The sequence below is a fragment of the Pleurodeles waltl genome, chromosome 9 (genome assembly GCF_031143425.1).
Source record: "Pleurodeles waltl isolate 20211129_DDA chromosome 9, aPleWal1.hap1.20221129, whole genome shotgun sequence".
NCBI lineage: Eukaryota > Metazoa > Chordata > Amphibia > Caudata > Salamandridae > Pleurodeles > Pleurodeles waltl.
Window position 1 is genome coordinate 166,791,908 of NC_090448.1, and position 17,473 is coordinate 166,809,380.

The 17,473-nt window shown below is 41.6% G+C and overlaps 1 protein-coding gene across 1 annotated transcript in view; it reads left to right on the forward strand.

Moving 5' to 3' along the window:
* ADAMTS9 (ADAM metallopeptidase with thrombospondin type 1 motif 9) overlaps window positions 1-17,473 on the forward strand; it is a 704,469-nt gene that overhangs the window by 348,917 nt on the left and 338,079 nt on the right. The window contains exons 27-28 of the mRNA XM_069206502.1: window positions 7,178-7,339; window positions 7,480-7,656. Of these exons, the coding sequence (XP_069062603.1) occupies window positions 7,178-7,339; window positions 7,480-7,656 (339 nt within the window). The remainder of the gene's footprint in view (window positions 1-7,177; window positions 7,340-7,479; window positions 7,657-17,473) is intronic.

Below are 17,473 nucleotides of genomic sequence, written 5' to 3' on the forward strand. Positions count from 1 at the left end.
AGATGCTGCAGGCTGGCCAATCAGAGCACAGCAGCAAAAACAATGCAGAGCTGAAATTGGCAACTTTTTAGGTAAAGTCTAAACTTTTTACCTGGACAAGTTATATTAAATCCCACAACTGGAAGTTGTGGGATTTATTACAACAATCAATTTGATACCAAATTCTTGGTATGTAACATTTAAGGAGACTTTAAAATTTAAAATAAAGTCTGCCCATTCTAGCCTATGAAGGCCATTTACTTCAATGAGGGAAAAACGAATTTGGCTGTTTTTACCTCACCAGGGCTTATAAATCTATTTTTATAAAGTCCCTGCTTATAGTTACATGGCACCCAGCCCTAGGGGCACATAGGGCACACCTTAGGGGTGACTTATATGTAAAAATAAGGTAGTTTAAGACTTTGGAAGTACCTTTAATTCCAAAGTCGAATTTGCATATAACTTTAATTTAAAAGCAGCCAGCAAGGCAGGCTTGCTTTTAAAATGACACTGGGCACCTCAGCAATGCACCTAGGTGTGCACCACCTATGCTGTGGTCCCTAAACCTACATGCCCTACCATATACTAGGGACTTATAGGTAGGTTAACTTAGCCAATTATAATTAGCCTAATTTGCATATCCATTTTACACAGAGCACAGGCCCTGGGACTGGTTAGCAGTACCCAGGGCACCTTTAAAGTCAGGAAAACACCAGCATAAAGTGGAAAATGGGGGCAAAAAGTTATGGGGCCTCTGCAATCAGCCCTGTTTTCTCACACAACCCCCCCCCCAGCCCACACGCCCAGGAGACTCAGCCCAACCCTGGGAGAGTGTTCCTGGCTTGTTAGGCGAGGAAGACAGTGAAGAAAACTGGCTGTCCCTTTGCAGGGCCTACTCTGCCTTACATCCCCCTGTCAGGGTCACTCCCTCTGGGTAGTGAAGCCATCCCAACAGTAAAAGGACCCAACTCAAACTGAAACTTCCCTCTAGGGGGGTCTTCTTCCTTTCTCTCTGCCAACTTGGGTAGTGAGGTGCCCACCTCCCCTACTCCAAACTTTGCTAGGGCAACACCTAGCTTACCCAAAGAGGTCACCCAACACTTGAGCAACCCCACCATGACCAATAGGGTCAGGGGGGCTACTTTGCTATTGGCCCTGGGGTCTGCCTCCCAGGCCAAGTACAGTGCTGCCAGGAAGGCTAGCACCCAGCAGAGGCTACTGACAGCTGTCAGTACCCAGAACCACACCCTAAGCTCTCCACTGACAGGTGGCTGAGCTGCTTTAGGGGCAACTTTGGGGTCCTGGCACCCCTCTTGCTGTCTAGAGTGGGGGGCTACCACCTCCTGTGGCAGACACCCTCCTTCCACTCTCCCTTCTGTCAGTGCAGGGGCAACACCTTGCATCTGGACAGCTGCCTGACTACTCAGGACTTCCTTGGGGTCAGGTGAGGCCTCACCAGTGCCAACTCTGGGCTCCCCTCTTACTGGGGCAGAGGGCCCTTGGCTCCCTGGAACTCTCTTTAAGAGTGGCCTACCCTTCCTTTTCTTCTTTCCTTTTCTTGGGGACCCCTGTCTCCTAACTGTAGGGACTGACTCCCCAGGACTTTGGGTTGGGGGGGCGCCCTGGGCCACCACCCCATCTGTGACCAGACTCACCTCTGGGAGGTCATTGCCCAGGATACAATCTAGGGGAAGGTCAGCACTGACTACCACCCTAATCCAGTCAAGGATACCCTCCCTCTCTAGGGGCACTATGGCTACAGGTTTGGAGGTGACCTCCCCTGTGGCTATCCTGACTTTCTTTGTCTTTCCTGGGACATACATGTCTGGGGTCACTAACCGGTCACTCACTATAGTGTGACTGGCACAGGTGTCTCTCAGGCCAGTGGTAGGGATCCCATTCACTTGAATGTGGTGGAAGTGCCTACTCCCACCCTCAGGGATCACCAGCTTACCATCTGGTCCTGTCTCCCAGCTCAATGCTAGGAGGACTTCATCATCTGAGGAATCCTCCTCTATGGCTACACTGGACAGCCCAGTGCTAACCACCTTCTTTGGACAGGCTGCATCTCCTCTGAAGTGACCTGTCTGCTGACAGTCAAAGCAAGCCCTACTGTCCAAGAGCTTTTTTAACCCTGGGTCTAACTGTCTCTGCTGGTCAGAGTGGGAGTGGGATTTACTCTCCTCCTTCTTAGGGTTCTGGGGTACAGAGGGAGTCTCTGTGGTGGGCTTACCACCTCCCTCCTTAGGTTTTTGGGGACCTGTCCCCCCCTTCTTGGAGTCTCCCCCCTGGGACTTCACAACCACCCTGGTTCTCAACCACTCATCAGCTGCCTCCCCTAGCTCTCTAGGGTTGGTCTGCTTAGAGTCCACTAGATGCTGGCGTAACCTTTCTTGGATACAATTGGTCAAGATGTGCTCTCTCATGATCAGATTGTATAACCCCTCATAAGTATCTACTTCGTTACCAATAATCCAGCCCTCTAGTGCCTTTAGTGAAATGTCCACAAAGTCAACCCAAGACTGGGTACTGACCTTCTGGGTGTCCCTGAACTTCATTCTATATTGCTCTGGGGTCAGACCAAACTTCTTGGCTAAGCACCTCTTCATACTAGGGTATGAATCTGCCTCCTCCCCCCTTAAGGTCAGAAGCCTATCCCTCCCTGAGTTGGGGACCAACTCCCACAAAAGGGAACCCCAGTATTGAGGCCTAACCCTTCTCATTTGGAGTGCCCTCTCAAAGGCCCCCAGCCACTTATCCATGTCATCCCCCTCTACATAAGCAGGAACTACCCCCTTGGGTAATCTGGGGCAAACTCCCCCACCCATGGACACCTCAGCTTCTTTATCGCTGCTTCCATCTCTTTTCTCTTTGTATGCCCACTTTTTCTTTTCTAGGGCCAGCTTCTCTGCTTCCAAAGCTATGTATGCTAGCTGGGCCTCCAGCTCTCTTTCTCTGATGGATGGGTTCTCTCCTCCTGAAGGGACCCCCTTCCTACTCTAGCTTTGGGCCTGCCCCTAGTGACTGTATCTACTGAGGACTGTTCTTCCTCGTCCTCACTTAGGGTCAGATGCCTTCCCTCCCCTGAGTGGTTAGAGCTTGCATCCTCCCTTCTTTCTCCCTCCTCTGGAGCTTCTTCTGACTCTACCTCTTGGGCCTCAGTCCATGCTGTCAGGGATGTGATCAGGATTTGCTTCCTGAGATCAGTGGTTGCAGGCAACCCTCTTTCAATACACAACCCCGTAAGCTGGACTACTGTCAGTGTGGGTAGGCTAGCCAGATCAAGCTCCATGGTTCCCTAGTTTTGTGTCAACAAAATCTTTTTGCAAAAATTGGAAACAAGAATTTAGAAAAATTACAAAAATTCAATAATTGAAATTAATCCAAATTAAAAATTAAAAACAATTTTTGCACTAGGACAATTTAAAGGATTTTTAATTTGTTTTACCTAAAACTGTAACGTGATATTGAACACAAGTACAGGATCCCGTCGCTGCTTCCAATTATGTTGGAAAATGGGTTATTGGTAGGGCAGGTAGGTACCTACACCTAGCAACAAGCCACTAACCTCCACATAGGTACAGTTAGGTCTCAGTAAATTAATCCCAGCTCTACCCTTGGTAGATTGGCATCGAGCGTCAAGGCTTAACTTAGGAGACAAAGTGTAAAGCATTCAAATATCACAAAACAGTAATTAAATAAAACACAGGAAACAGTTTAAAAATCCAAAACCAATTTATAAAAATAGCTTATATTTTTATCTTTAAAATGACACAAAAACGATTAAAATCGGTTCAGGGGAACCGGAGATATGAATTTTTAAAGTATTATTATTTTCTAGCGCTTAGAAACAAAAAGCGCCAATCGGGTCATCTGGTTGCACCAGGACCAGGGCAAAGTCAAACTTTCAGGCCGACCGCGATGGAGCCCTGCTCGGCTACAAGTCGCGGGAGGCCTCGGTTAAAAAGTTACCTTCTGACTTAGGCCCTCATTCTGACCTTGGCGGTCGGCGGAGAGGCGGCGGTCGGACCGCGAACAGACCGGCGGTATTAAAAATGGCATTCTGACCGCGGCGGTCACCGCCGCGACCGACCGCCACTTCCCCACTCCGACAGCCACGGCGGTCATGACCGACGGGCTGGAGTCTGCGCACTCCGGTCCGGCGGTCGACCCAAGACCGCCAACGGTATCATGACCCTGCTTACCGCCGCGGTTTCTGGCGTTCGGGAACCGCCATGCGAACCATGGCGGTAGGCACTATCGGGGCCAGGGAATTCCTTCCCTGGCACTGATAGGGGTCTCCCCCACCCCCCACTGCCCCCCCCGAGTCCTCCCCCCACACCCTCCACCCCCCTGCCACCCCCCAGAGGTGGTACGAACCCCCTCCCCACCCCCACCCCGACATGCACATACACGCACCCCGACATGCACACACCCCCAACATGCACATATACACACCCCCTACACACACACATACACAACGGGGGCACATACCCGCACACATACATGCCGACATGCGCACCCGCCGAACTACACACATTGCCCATAGGCACAGCAGCACTCCCCGCCCGCATGCACGCACTCACACACCCCCTCTACACACTCACACGCACACCCCCATGCACGCACACATCACACAACACCCCCCCACCCCCTCCCCTCACGGACGATCAACTTACCTTGTGCGTTGGTCCTCCGGGAGGCGACGGGAGCCATAGGGACGTGACCGCCAACAGAAGACCGCCAACAGAAGACCGCCACACAGAAATGTGGGTCGTAATTCTGGGGGCGGTGTTCTGCTGGCGTGGCGGTGGAGGTTGACCAGTCTCCACTTTCCTGCCGACCGCCAGTGTGGCTGCTGGCGGTATTCCGGCGGAACGCTCCCAGCGGTCGGAATACGCGCAGCGGCATACCGCCACGGTCGGCGGTCTTTACCGCGGTGGTAACTCGGCGGTCTTGCGAAAAGACCGCCAAGGTCAGAATGAGGGCCTTAGTCTTTATTTTGAAGTTTTTCTTCACCGGGACGAACCTGCCAGTTGAATCCGACCTCCTGGAGCCCTTGTCCGGATACGCGATGTGGGTTTCCTTGGTGGAGACTTTTACCTTCGGACTTAGTTGTTTTTTCGAGATGAAAATCCTTTGACCGGGGTAAACCTGGATCTTGATCCGACGTCCATGGAGCCCTTCTCGGATACGATGGCTGGGAGGTCCCGGTCAACTTTTTACGTTCGGACTTAGTCTCTTTTTTGGATGTTTTTCTTTACCGGGACGAACCACGAAGTCAGGCCGGGTCGCGGTTGAGGCAAGCCGGCTAGAATTTCCGCGTCGGGTCGGTCACTTTATGGAGCTTTTTTTCAAAAATTCTCCAATCTTTTCCAAACTTCTGGGGCTTCACCCAGATGTTCTTTCAAGGTTCTTTTGGGGTCCACAGCTCACCCCAAGGGTCCAGAAGTTCTGTGATGGTCCTTGGGGGTGCGGACTTCAACTCCCAGAATGCACCTGGCGCAAACTCCTTTTTTGGCCACTGGGCAGTGGTCAGCTGGTCGCTTCTTTCAGGCGTTGGTGCAGGGGACTCTGGTTAGCAATTTTTCACCTGTAGCAAACAGGGAGTCCCTCCTTGAACCAGTTGAAGCCAGGCAAAGTCCTTCTTGTGGTGAAGCCCAAGTGTGCAGCTGGTGCAGTCCTTCTGAGTGCAGGGTCCAGGTGCAGGCCAGGGGTCCAGCAGGGCAGTCCTTCTTCTCCTTAAGTTCCTTTCTTGTTGAATTCTGGAGGGGATCTGAGGTGTGGGTGCAGGTCTGCCAGTTTTATCCTTGCTCCTGGGTGAAAAGCAGGGGGGGGCCTGGTTCTCCAATCAGGGACAGGGTCGTCCCCCTGTGATGACCACTTCCTGGGAAGTGTGGCAAAAATCCATCCCAGAAGGCAACAGTCTCTAAAAATCCAACATGGATGAATCTGATTTTTGGAGGTTACATCTGGCTGAGCCCACCCACTGGTGTGGCTAAAAATCATAAACACACCCCTCTCCTGCCCTCTCCTAATCTAATCAAGGGGGCACCTAGCTGTCTGGGGTTGCAGGATGTGGGGGTGTTGCTGGGTGCTGCAAATGTCCTTCTCTGCCTTTGAAGACCAGTTTGGCAGCCCTCCCCCTTCCTGCCTCACCATCTGCTGAGGGGAGATTCTCTCCCCCAAGCACATTCCTTTGTGTGAAGTCTGGCCACTTCACACCTCATCAAGGCAGCCTGGCAGAAGCTGCTGCAGGCTGGCCAATCAGAGCACAGCAGCAAAAACAATGCAGAGCTGAAATTGGCAACTTTTTAGGTAAAGTCTAAACTTTTTACCTGGACAAGTTATATTAAATCCAACAACTGGTAGTTGTGGGATTTATTACAACAATCAATTTGATACCAAATTCTTGGTATGTAACATTTAAGGAGACTTTAAAATTTAAAATAAAGTCTGCCCATTCTAGCCTATGAAGGCCATTTACTTCAATGAGGGAAAAACGAATTTGGCTGTTTTTACCTCACCAGGGCTTATAAATCTATTTTTATAAAGTCCCTGCTTATAGTTACATGGCACCCAGCCCTAGGGGCACATAGGGCACACCTTAGGGGTGACTTATATGTAAAAATAAGGTAGTTTAAGACTTTGGAAGTACCTTTAATTCCAAAGTCGAATTTGCATATAACTTTAATTTAAAAGCAGCCAGCAAGGCAGGCTTGCTTTTAAAATGACACTGGGCACCTCAGCAATGCACCTAGGTGTGCACCACCTATGCTGTGGTCCCTAAACCTACATGCCCTACCATATACTAGGGACTTATAGGTAGGTTAACTTAGCCAATTATAATTAGCCTAATTTGCATATCCATTTTACACAGAGCACAGGCCCTGGGACTGGTTAGCAGTACCCAGGGCACCTTTAAAGTCAGGAAAACACCAGCATAAAGTGGAAAATGGGGGCAAAAAGTTATGGGGCCTCTGCAATCAGCCCTGTTTTCTCACACAGTCATGACAAATTATCATAAATATAAAGGGATTCTTGAGATTGCCTTTATATATATATATATATATATACATATATATATATATATATATATATTTCTGTTGAGAACCAAATTATGCCTTGCACTGTTATTTGCTGTTAATCATGTTAACATATTTGTACGAAGCATTGGCTAACTGCTTTCTTTTTACAGTGTTCTAGTACATGTGCTGGTGGATTCCAAAGGCGTGTAGTAGTGTGCCAGGATGAAAATGGGTATCCAGCTGTCAACTGTGATGAAAGATCCAAATCTGCTGAACAAAGATCCTGTGAATCTGGTCCCTGTCCAGAGTGGGTTTACGGCAATTGGGGAGAGGTAATGCTACTCACCTTGGTTGTATCTCCAGTTACGAAATTGCCAATGCTGTCATGTGATAAAATTGACACATTAGATCGTATTGGATGCTGACATCTTAAGATGATGAGCTCTACAAATTTTGGAACATTTTTTTCTAGTGTACAAAGAAATGCGGAGGAGGAACACGGACAAGACTTGTAGTGTGCCAGCGTCCTAATGGGGAAAGATTTAATGACCTGAGTTGTGAAGTGCTTGACAAACCTCCTGACCGGGACCAATGCAACACGCAGAGCTGCCATCATGATGCTCTCTGGAACACTAGTCCTTGGAGTTCGGTACGACCATAACTATTTATATCTATGTCAATAGATTACTGCTCTGTCATACTATAAGCATACCATGGTCAAAGACACAGCAGAACCTTAGTGACTTTCATGTTTTGTGTTGTTTTAAAACACTGCCCTTAAAGAGTATTTACAATGTGTAGAGAATGAGAACACAGTCAGAAGAAGCCCAGATTGGATTGGGAAATTTTTGAATTTGAGAAGCACATTCTAGTGCCTATAAGACAGTAACATTTTATCTGAATGTGCAAACTCTACGCATTTCAAATCTAGGTTCTGGTTGACTTTGTGATTATTCCCAATTCTTCACATTGGATATATATAGATTAGGTACAATTTATATTTTATAAGCATTAGCTTATATTTATTTGTTAATAGTTGATATCTTGGTGGTAGCATATGACTCACAATCTCTGCAAAAAGCTTTTTATGGAGAATGTTGTTGGTTGGGCAAGTTGTTCTCATTCAGTGAAAATTTTCAGTATTTGAAAGGTGCTTTTGAAGTCGGTATGGGCTTTGTTTTCATAAGTTTTAGAAATATAACCAACACCATTTATAAGCCAAGTTAAAATGGTGTTCAATTAAATGTAAAACCTCGCTGTACTTTTTAAATCAGTTTAGTCTATGGGTTTATTTTTGGTATGCGATTCCAAAGCACTTTATATAAAAAGGCATTTGGAATATATTGGCTGTATGGTTAGATGTGCTAAAATCGTGTAGTGAGGTTTTCCCTTAATTGACGGTTTCTGTTGATGCTCCTGTATATACTCATAATCTGTAATCATACCTCAGTGCATTACGCTGAAACCATAAGACTGTGGATGAGTATTTATATGGTACTTCATCGTTACTAGGGAAAGTACATTGAGGTAATAAGGAAAGCATTCATATAATTCAGAGCAGAGGTATTGTCCCAGTATTTAACAGAAAAATGCTGCTACCGTTTAAAACGTGCCTCAGTGTTCCATGCCCAGAAAAACAGAGAAAGACTGTTACTTTTGTACTTCGCAGAGCATGCGTTGATGGCATAATTACAGTGAGTGTTGAGTGACATCTCATTTGAAAATGTTTTTTTTGTGCACCTTCAGCAAACTGTCCGTTAGATTCTACAGCGATGTGCATTTTGGAAAATCGTTTGCCTTATTAGTGCTGCTTGGCTGAGTGAAGGAGTCTGCAACCCCAGTTGCAGGAATTTGTGAATTGCCCTAGCGTAAATCGTACCATTAGTCTATATGAGGTACACGTTGGTTTCCCCAATGTTTGTTCCGGTTAAATTACCAAGGTGTTGGGCACAGACCTCTAGAGCTAGAAACATAGCGAGTGTAAAATCCATTCAGTGACTGAAAGGGTGATAGGGATCCCTTGCCTCCAGTGTCCCCTGTAATGAATGATCTATGGCACTGCTAGCGTGCCACTTGCAATTCATTTCAGAGAACCTTTGTATAGAATTTGTTTTCGCACATTGGTGGCAAATATGAACCCGTGGGTCCGTGTTCAACTTTATAGGTGGGATTTTGTATTAAGATTCTCAAGACAGTAAAACCTGCTACTTGTACGAGTGTCATGCTGAGATGAATGATAACATATGGGAATCGTGACATAAATGTTTGCACATTTAAGAATGCCGCCAATGCTGTATTCAGTCCCGAGAAATTTGATGCCGTGTTGTGTGTGACAGGTAGAATTCAGAACGTGTCTATTACATTGTCATAACCAAAGGCAATATACCTATCTAGAGAGTCAGTTGCTAGTAGAATTGTTCTTGTGGTGGCTGTTATATTTGATTTGGGAAAGTGAGTTCATGAACATTTGGTGAACTGGAAAAGGGTTGTGAAAACTAGTTTGCGTGTGCTGGAGTTGCTAGGACGATGGCAGGCCGTTCATGTGGTGCTCTATGTGTTTATTTGGACCCTTGATGTAGACAATAATTGTGGGAGGAAATATATGTGTCCAAGTGAATTGGTTAAACAGTGATATTTTAACCTTGTAGTGGATGGTCACTCCATTGACAGCTCTAAAAATCTAAACATACTCACTACTAAATTGGTCATCGGCATTGAACATGACAGATTGGAAGGCCTACCAACATACTAAGAATGGACAATTATCTATGATAATTATTTTTTCTTTCTCTAAGTAGACCAGCTTTTCCTTTTGTTGGACAAGGGGTATAGAGCATGACTGTGAACAAACCACTGGCAGGGGAAACGAAGTAATAAAGTAAGGGTGGTGATGACCAAACACAAGGTTCTCTTAACATATTGTATGAAGAGCAAGTATACTGAACCTTACTCTAGATATTTGTCCAGATGAATGGAGCTTTAAATTCCTCTTGTTATGTGAGAGAAAGTGGCCATATGTAAACCACACTCATCTGCAGTGTGGTAGGAGCTACAAAATATGCACAAACCAAGTCCTGTTCTTTGAAAATAGCGCACAAACCCATGGCTGTTACAAAAGGAGCTTGTTAGGCCAAGGAATACTGTATTTTGCTTTTGTAGATTGGTAAATTATGACTTAACAACATGAAGATATTTTTTCAGCAAATGCAACATACATAGTGTGTGTTAGAGCAACACTACTTTGTGTGAAAAGCAATGACAGAAAATCAAAATGTAGTTGCCTATTTAAATTCAGTGAGTTTTAGGATACATTCTGCGAATCAAACAGTTACAATTTTATTATTCATTACACTTGTTTAGGTGTTCTTTAATAGGTAATAGAATTGCAACATCATTTTCTGGCCTGGACAACAGTGGTAGAGTTATGTTCCTTTACATTTAAAAAATGCACTTATCGCAACTATCTTATAGAGTATGGAGCTGTCAGCATCATAATTTTTCCCTAAGTCTGAATTTCTGTGCACTCTGACTCTGGGTAATGTGAGGCAAATAATGCTTAATCCTTACCTAGAAGTGTGCAATGCCAGTCAAAGGTAGTTTACTCCTTCCTTTGGACGTCATTTGTTATTTTATTTGGTGACCAGTTGGCCTGCTTTTGCATGGCCCTACATTAAAAGAGTTCATATGCCTCTGATCTGTGACTAACTTGACAATTTGACATACCCTCATGGAGGACAGTGCCACTGATGCAACTTTGTGATCACTATCCCATTGCAAAGTATAATTGGCAATGGCTTATATTAGTTTACTAATCCCCTTAATCACTTCATGCAACACTGAGTTTGCACATTCACAAGACTATACCAATATCAGACCACAGTGTTGTACCCATTTGATTGTGCCAAAATATTTGGTGACACCACACTCATTGGAATGTATTATTTTTCTGTGTAGCATCCAAGACACATTATTATGATTTTATGCAAATGCTCTCTATGCTTAATATGTAAAAAATATTGTCACTCTTTTGCAGGCATGACATCAAGACTCTTTATACACTAGCCAATGAGTGTGAATTCCCACCTTAAAAAAAGATATTAGTATACTATGTAAAATGGTGATCTGTTAGAGTCAGCAATCATCACAAAGTGCAAGGTATCACCACCGTCTTACCTGACACATTTTTTAAAGAAGATAAGTGCCATTGGCTATGTTGACATGGCTTCTGCTGTCTGGGTACATGAATGTTCACAGATGCAAGATTTATCTAAGAATGGAAAACTCGTTAGCGAGTGAATATACAATAATATTATCAGAATCCCTGACCCAGTCATGAATACTTGTATGGGTCCATATCAGAGAGCATCCTAAAAATCATTCAGAATTCATGTCAAAACTATTTGTTCTTCAAGAGATAGAGAATGTCTATAGTAGTGGCCATCTACAGCAATACTTACAAAATCCACGTTAATATAAAATCACTCTTGAACAGATTATTGTATAACTTTTCTAATAGGGGCGTCTGCTTAAATGTTTTGTAAATATCAAACACAGCAGGAAAGCCAGATAGCTAAGAGGTAATGGATGGCTGAACTGTTTATTAGCAGACCTATCTTTATGTTGTGAAGTGCACAAATTATTCGAGGTAGTAATTTGGAATAGGTGTAGTGACTCCTTATGATTAATAGCTGATGTACATAAATCTGAATATGCACCATCAGAATGTCTAGACAATCTTGATAATGTCTTAGAAAATACTCAATTGCACATACCTTCTGCATTCCAAAGTGTATCCCAGGTCAGTTGAATTAGGTTACTTAGGGCAATCAAGCTTTAACTTAATTTTAATATTCTCCATTGATAAACCCTAATTATTTTTTGTGTATTATCAAAAGCATGGACCATGGTGTAACCAGATGTTGAGAAATGCAAAAGTTTAATTTAAAGAATTAAATGTTTTGATAAAGATAGATGCCCATTGTTTAAAGGAGAGAAACACAATCTATTTGGCTTAGTAAGTATTTCAGACTCCCCCCGAACGAGAGACTATATAAAAGGACATTGACTACTTTTTTCACATTCCAACTATCCTTGATTTTAAATGATAGGACCTTATATCTGTTAACTGTAAAATCCCATGGGAAAGACTCCGCCAATGTGGTTTTGAGTTAACTAATCATTAGTTCATGATCATTTGAGAACCTAGTATAAAAAGTGGGCTCTAATACTAGCTGATTAATGGAGCAATCCTCATTTAAAAGTACTGTGAGCAGTATGTATGAACATTGAATGAATTCCACCTATTATAGATGTGTTATGATGAACACCTTCAGTTGCGTGCAGCCATCAACTTAGGGCTTGTGTTTCAGAATACTGATAATAAAGATATTGTTTGAAGTAAATGTGCTGTCCTAAATATCACTTACAAGAATATTGCTCCATTTTATGTATATTTTCTATTATTAACTTAAATGGGGTGATATTGGTGTAAATTATGTTTAGTGCACCCTATTTTTGTCAGACTATATTTTAGCCCTAGTGTTCTGGTACTTAATCCAGTGGCGGAACATCTTTATATCCCCACCTGGAAATCGGATGGCAGCTTCAGTTGCCTTCCTCATGTCAGGTGTTTTGAAGTATACAGTAAAGGGCCAGGGGTTCTGAAGCAGAATTTTATTAATCTGTGCCCGAGTCATTTCTGTGGGACAGAATTTTCAGGTGTTTTTTTTTCAAGGAGGACACATTATACTTTTCTCTGGTAATCTAACAGAAGTACTGAACTACCTCGTTTCGCTATTACAGTGTGCTACTATTGTGAGTAGCAGAAAAATATGTTTATTAGAGATATGGAATTCTCACCAGTCATTTGCTCTGGCATTTTTCTCATACAGAATAGCTAGTTGGGCTTCTATTTATTAAAATGGGGTGTCCATGCAACATTGTGAGATACTTTTAAAATAGAGTATAGTGTAGTATTGGCTGTATATTTTCAGCATCATGGATTTTTGTATTTATGTAATAAAGCTTATTTATTTTTCCAGTGCTTTTATTTAATTTTATATAATTGTTACATCATACAGTGTTTAATGTTAATGTTTAACATTGACGATGAAAAACAAGTAGAATGTAATTATAAGTGTTTTTGTTGTTTTGCGTTATAAATTACTTTGGGGGTATTTACTAAATAAAATGTGATATGCATTTTGTTTTAGCATTTTATAATATGAACTTGAGTACATCCTAAAGAAGGAAACTGTATTTCATGTTCTGAAAGTAATTTATTCTGTAAATTTTTTCAAATGTTGATATTTTATTCAAATGTTCGAAATTAAGTTTATAATGCAATTTGATAGTGTAAAAAATAAATATTTACATTGTTTACATTTTTTTAAACTTTTTTTCTCCATTGTTATGTAACACATACGTTTCTTAAAAACTTAGGGCCTGATTTAGAGGTTGGCGACTTGAACACCACCACAAATGTGGCAGATACCTGATCCCACTTATTACTAGTGCATTAGGATATAATACTCTTGTGATCAGGTAGATGGGATATCAGTATAAGAAACCCTAAATCAAGCCATTACACACGAGTATAGACTAAACTTTGACTTTATATCCTTAATATCAATAGTTTATAGATTTTGGGAGCTGTGAGCTAAGGCCATCCCAACCCAGTCAAAAATACATACTGATAGCAGGTCTTTAACAAGACAGCTGGAAGTCATCACAGCCATGTTTTTAAACTCAGTCTATTATTGCAGTTTGGGTTATGAAGCATGGGAAGAGGATAATGCATTTCCAGCTGGTCTCTAAGCATGGTTTGCCTCTCGGCACCCAGGCATGCACATACACTACGTCTTCTTGATTCTTTCAGATATATTCATTGCCCTGTGGTATCCAATTAAGCACCCACTCTGCACATACTCAGGAAGAACCCAATGATTACAGTGATAACTTGAAGAATACTTTGTAACTTTGTAAGTAACAATTTTTCTTATAAAGGTGCACTTCCCAAGTGAATGTACCTTTTCATGGTTTAAACCTCCAATATAATTAGCCCCTTTAGGGACTGCCTGGTCTAGATGTTAAGGATCTAATCGGGAGTCAGGATTGTTTTCCTTTGAGTGCCAACTGAGAGCTACTGTGAGCAGGTGCCCAAGAAAAATCCTGTACAGTCTGTCAACATACAGGGACTGGTACCACAGTTAGAAAGCATAATACATGTTTTTTGCACCCTTAGAAATGAAACGTTCCCCAGTTTATCTAAAGCCAATGATCAAATATAACACTTTCCATCTCCTTCGTTGTGGCTTTAGTGGTTATTTAGCAACAAAACTCTTACCTTGAAATATTGCCAATCATTCTGTTACGCCATGGTTTCTCATTAAGTACACAATAGCAGGTTTGTCACTTTATTAAAGGGGCACATCCATAAATGTGCTGGAATGTGAGATATAAGATATGAGAAGTCTACCGTCCATTATGCAGGTGTGCAGCATATTTCTGCATCCACTGAAGGCACTGGAGATGGCATTTTTTCAAACTGAGGTAAGCATCACTGGCATAGTTTAAATGACAAAAGACTAGAACCACAACTGTACAGGCCTTCTGTGTGTAACCTAACATAGAGCACTTTCTTTAACACCAATGGACTAAAGTAAATTGTCACTGTCATAATTTGTGATAATATAAAAGCTACTGAATAACATAAACACATACATGCTCCACCTTAGTGACTGAAGAAGAACCTCCGTGGGAGAAGCAATGCATTACCAAGGGAACCAGGCAGATGACATGGTTCAATAGTATGCCTTTGGAGCACATTATAATACATGTTTTGGGGGGATTCCTTTTAGCATATTGGTGTCTATCCAGGGGTATAGGGCGTTTATATATTGACATTGAGGTGAGTATAATTTGCATAGCTTTGCTATGGATGTAGAGGTTGGCACAGCAGTTTCTACCATTCTTGGTTTCATTTTTAAACATAACATCGGAATAACAGGGTTTGAGAATATATGTTCCAAACTGATATGTAATCATTGCATTTTAGCTCCCTTCCCTTTCACCTTCAATAGGAGTTATTAAGATGCATCCTGTGAATTATTTTTTACATATCTCATAACCGTAGTAACCACTTTAAGAAGATAGAAGTGGATGCATTGCATTACATATATGACATTACTTTGTGATTATTCCCCTGACATCCTGCAAAAGGCTATTTAGGTAGAGATTTGGTATGCTTGACAATAATGCATTAAAATCAAGTTTGTAAACATTTGGTCAGTAATGGGCTATAAGTATCTGCACATTCATTTAAAAAAACAAACTGGAAAAGGGCTCTCAACGAGGAGTATTCTCTTAATACATTATTGTTATCTTTAATTAGCATAATGTTTTTAACCAAAGGTATAGTGGATCATTTTTTAAACCATTGCTTAGAGTCTCCAATGTCAAGATTACACCAGACTAATCTTTGGAGGTGATATATGATTACCAGTTACTAGTACTTCTATTAATAACCTTGAAGGACCACCATAACAGTGGCACTTCGGTGTAAGGGAGTCCACTTGTTTAGAATTGGTTAGGTTTAAGTAAATTTCAGCCAGGTCTTTGCACTGGTACATATAGTTGTGTCTACTCTATTGGTAATAATTCCTTCCATTGAGTACATGTAGAATTACTTATGAAAACCCTGGGCAAATATGTAATCTATGCATTTTTTGCAAAGTATGTGCCTGACATCTGGATCATCCATTGCTTTATTAAAATTGGGTAAACTCACTATCTGTTAAAATGAATGATGAAACGTCAGTTCTGTCTATGTCCCATGAAACTGATTTCTCCTTGCTACTTACTAATAAATCTTACCATGTTTGCTGCTCCTACTATCCTAACGGGGATCGTATGATGCTCAGAGATGTCCAATTAAGATTAAAACCTACATGCCGATTAGATTTTACTTCCTAAACTTGTTAAAGACTGCTCATGCTTTGGACAACATCCCTTCCACTGACCAAATCTGTTGGTTATGCCATGCATCAATTAAAGAATTTCAACAAGTTATGTTTTTTTGGGATGAGTTCAGTATAACTATACAAATATCTTGTTGAATTGTTACTCTTCCTGGTATTTCCAGCATAGATTACTTAGAGTATAAACATCCCTGATATATTTGTATTTTATATGGTGAATGATTATTTAGTTTTTTAATCAATTAATAAATGTTGTAAAGGGAAAATACTATACAATTTATATGGTTTTAATTCACCACAAAGAAACTATAATTTAAAAAATCTAATAATGTGGAAAGCTAAAAGATTAAATCACTGAAGCCTGTGGATTAAGTTAAATAATACAGAATGTTGAGTACAATATAATGCCTGGTGCAACTCTCTGTTTAAAAGGAAGGAATGTTGACTATAATAAGCTATCATAAAATACCAGAGGCAAGGGAGTTTGAAAACTGTTTTCATGAAACTTTGGCCTTGATGCCTGCTTGAGACAACTAGTCAATCTGAATGAGATACAAATGTGTCAAATGCTGCAGCGAGACCCATTATCTAATGTGCCCAGGACTGTTTCTGTCCTTAGACTAAACACCACATACATGATCTTAGATTCAAGGCCTGATTCAAAATCCCTCACAAGCCAGAAGTTAAAATATTAGGAATGTAACTGTGAAAGAAAAGATGACAATAATATTGAATCCACTACATCGACCTAATCAGTACTTTGTTATGTGGGTATATTATTATTGTTTGTAATCCACCTATATTTATCTTGCCTTTATTGAAGTATGTGTGGAGTTAGAAGTAGAAGTTATATACTTACTAATAGTAGGCAATGTAATGTATACAATTTTATTGTGGAACAATATTATCACCTCAATATAATGACATACAACAATGTTCAAAGGTATAAAACCATCTGATACATACATTTGCAAATGTGTACATTGCCCATGTCTTCTACACACATGTTTGTCATTAATCTTGATCATTTTAATGCTGAGGAATTCGATAGTTTTTCTCCTTCCCAATCCTAAACACCTTCTATTGACCTGATTGCGTATGTTACCATAGCCCTTGAAAGACAGCATGTATTTATTCTATGAGCGTCTATAGACTAGAAATTAAACTAATACAATTCTTCTGAAACTGAATGTAGAGAAAATAGTTGAGAACAAAAGGCCCAACCAAGTGCACAATTGACATTGTTAAAGGAAGATGTAATATTAGAATGTAAACAACTGGCAATTGTAAATGAGCTGTTGGCCTGACTGGGGTCTGTATTAAATTGTTTGATCATAGTAAAGGCTAGACTTGTGAATGCAAAAGAGAATTAAACGCAGGTGTTAAATAAAATAATGTAAAGGTTAATCTAAAATTTCAGCACATCATGAATTGCATATCAAACAAAAGACTGTGGTCCTGTATATGGAACTCATTTTCATTTTTCTT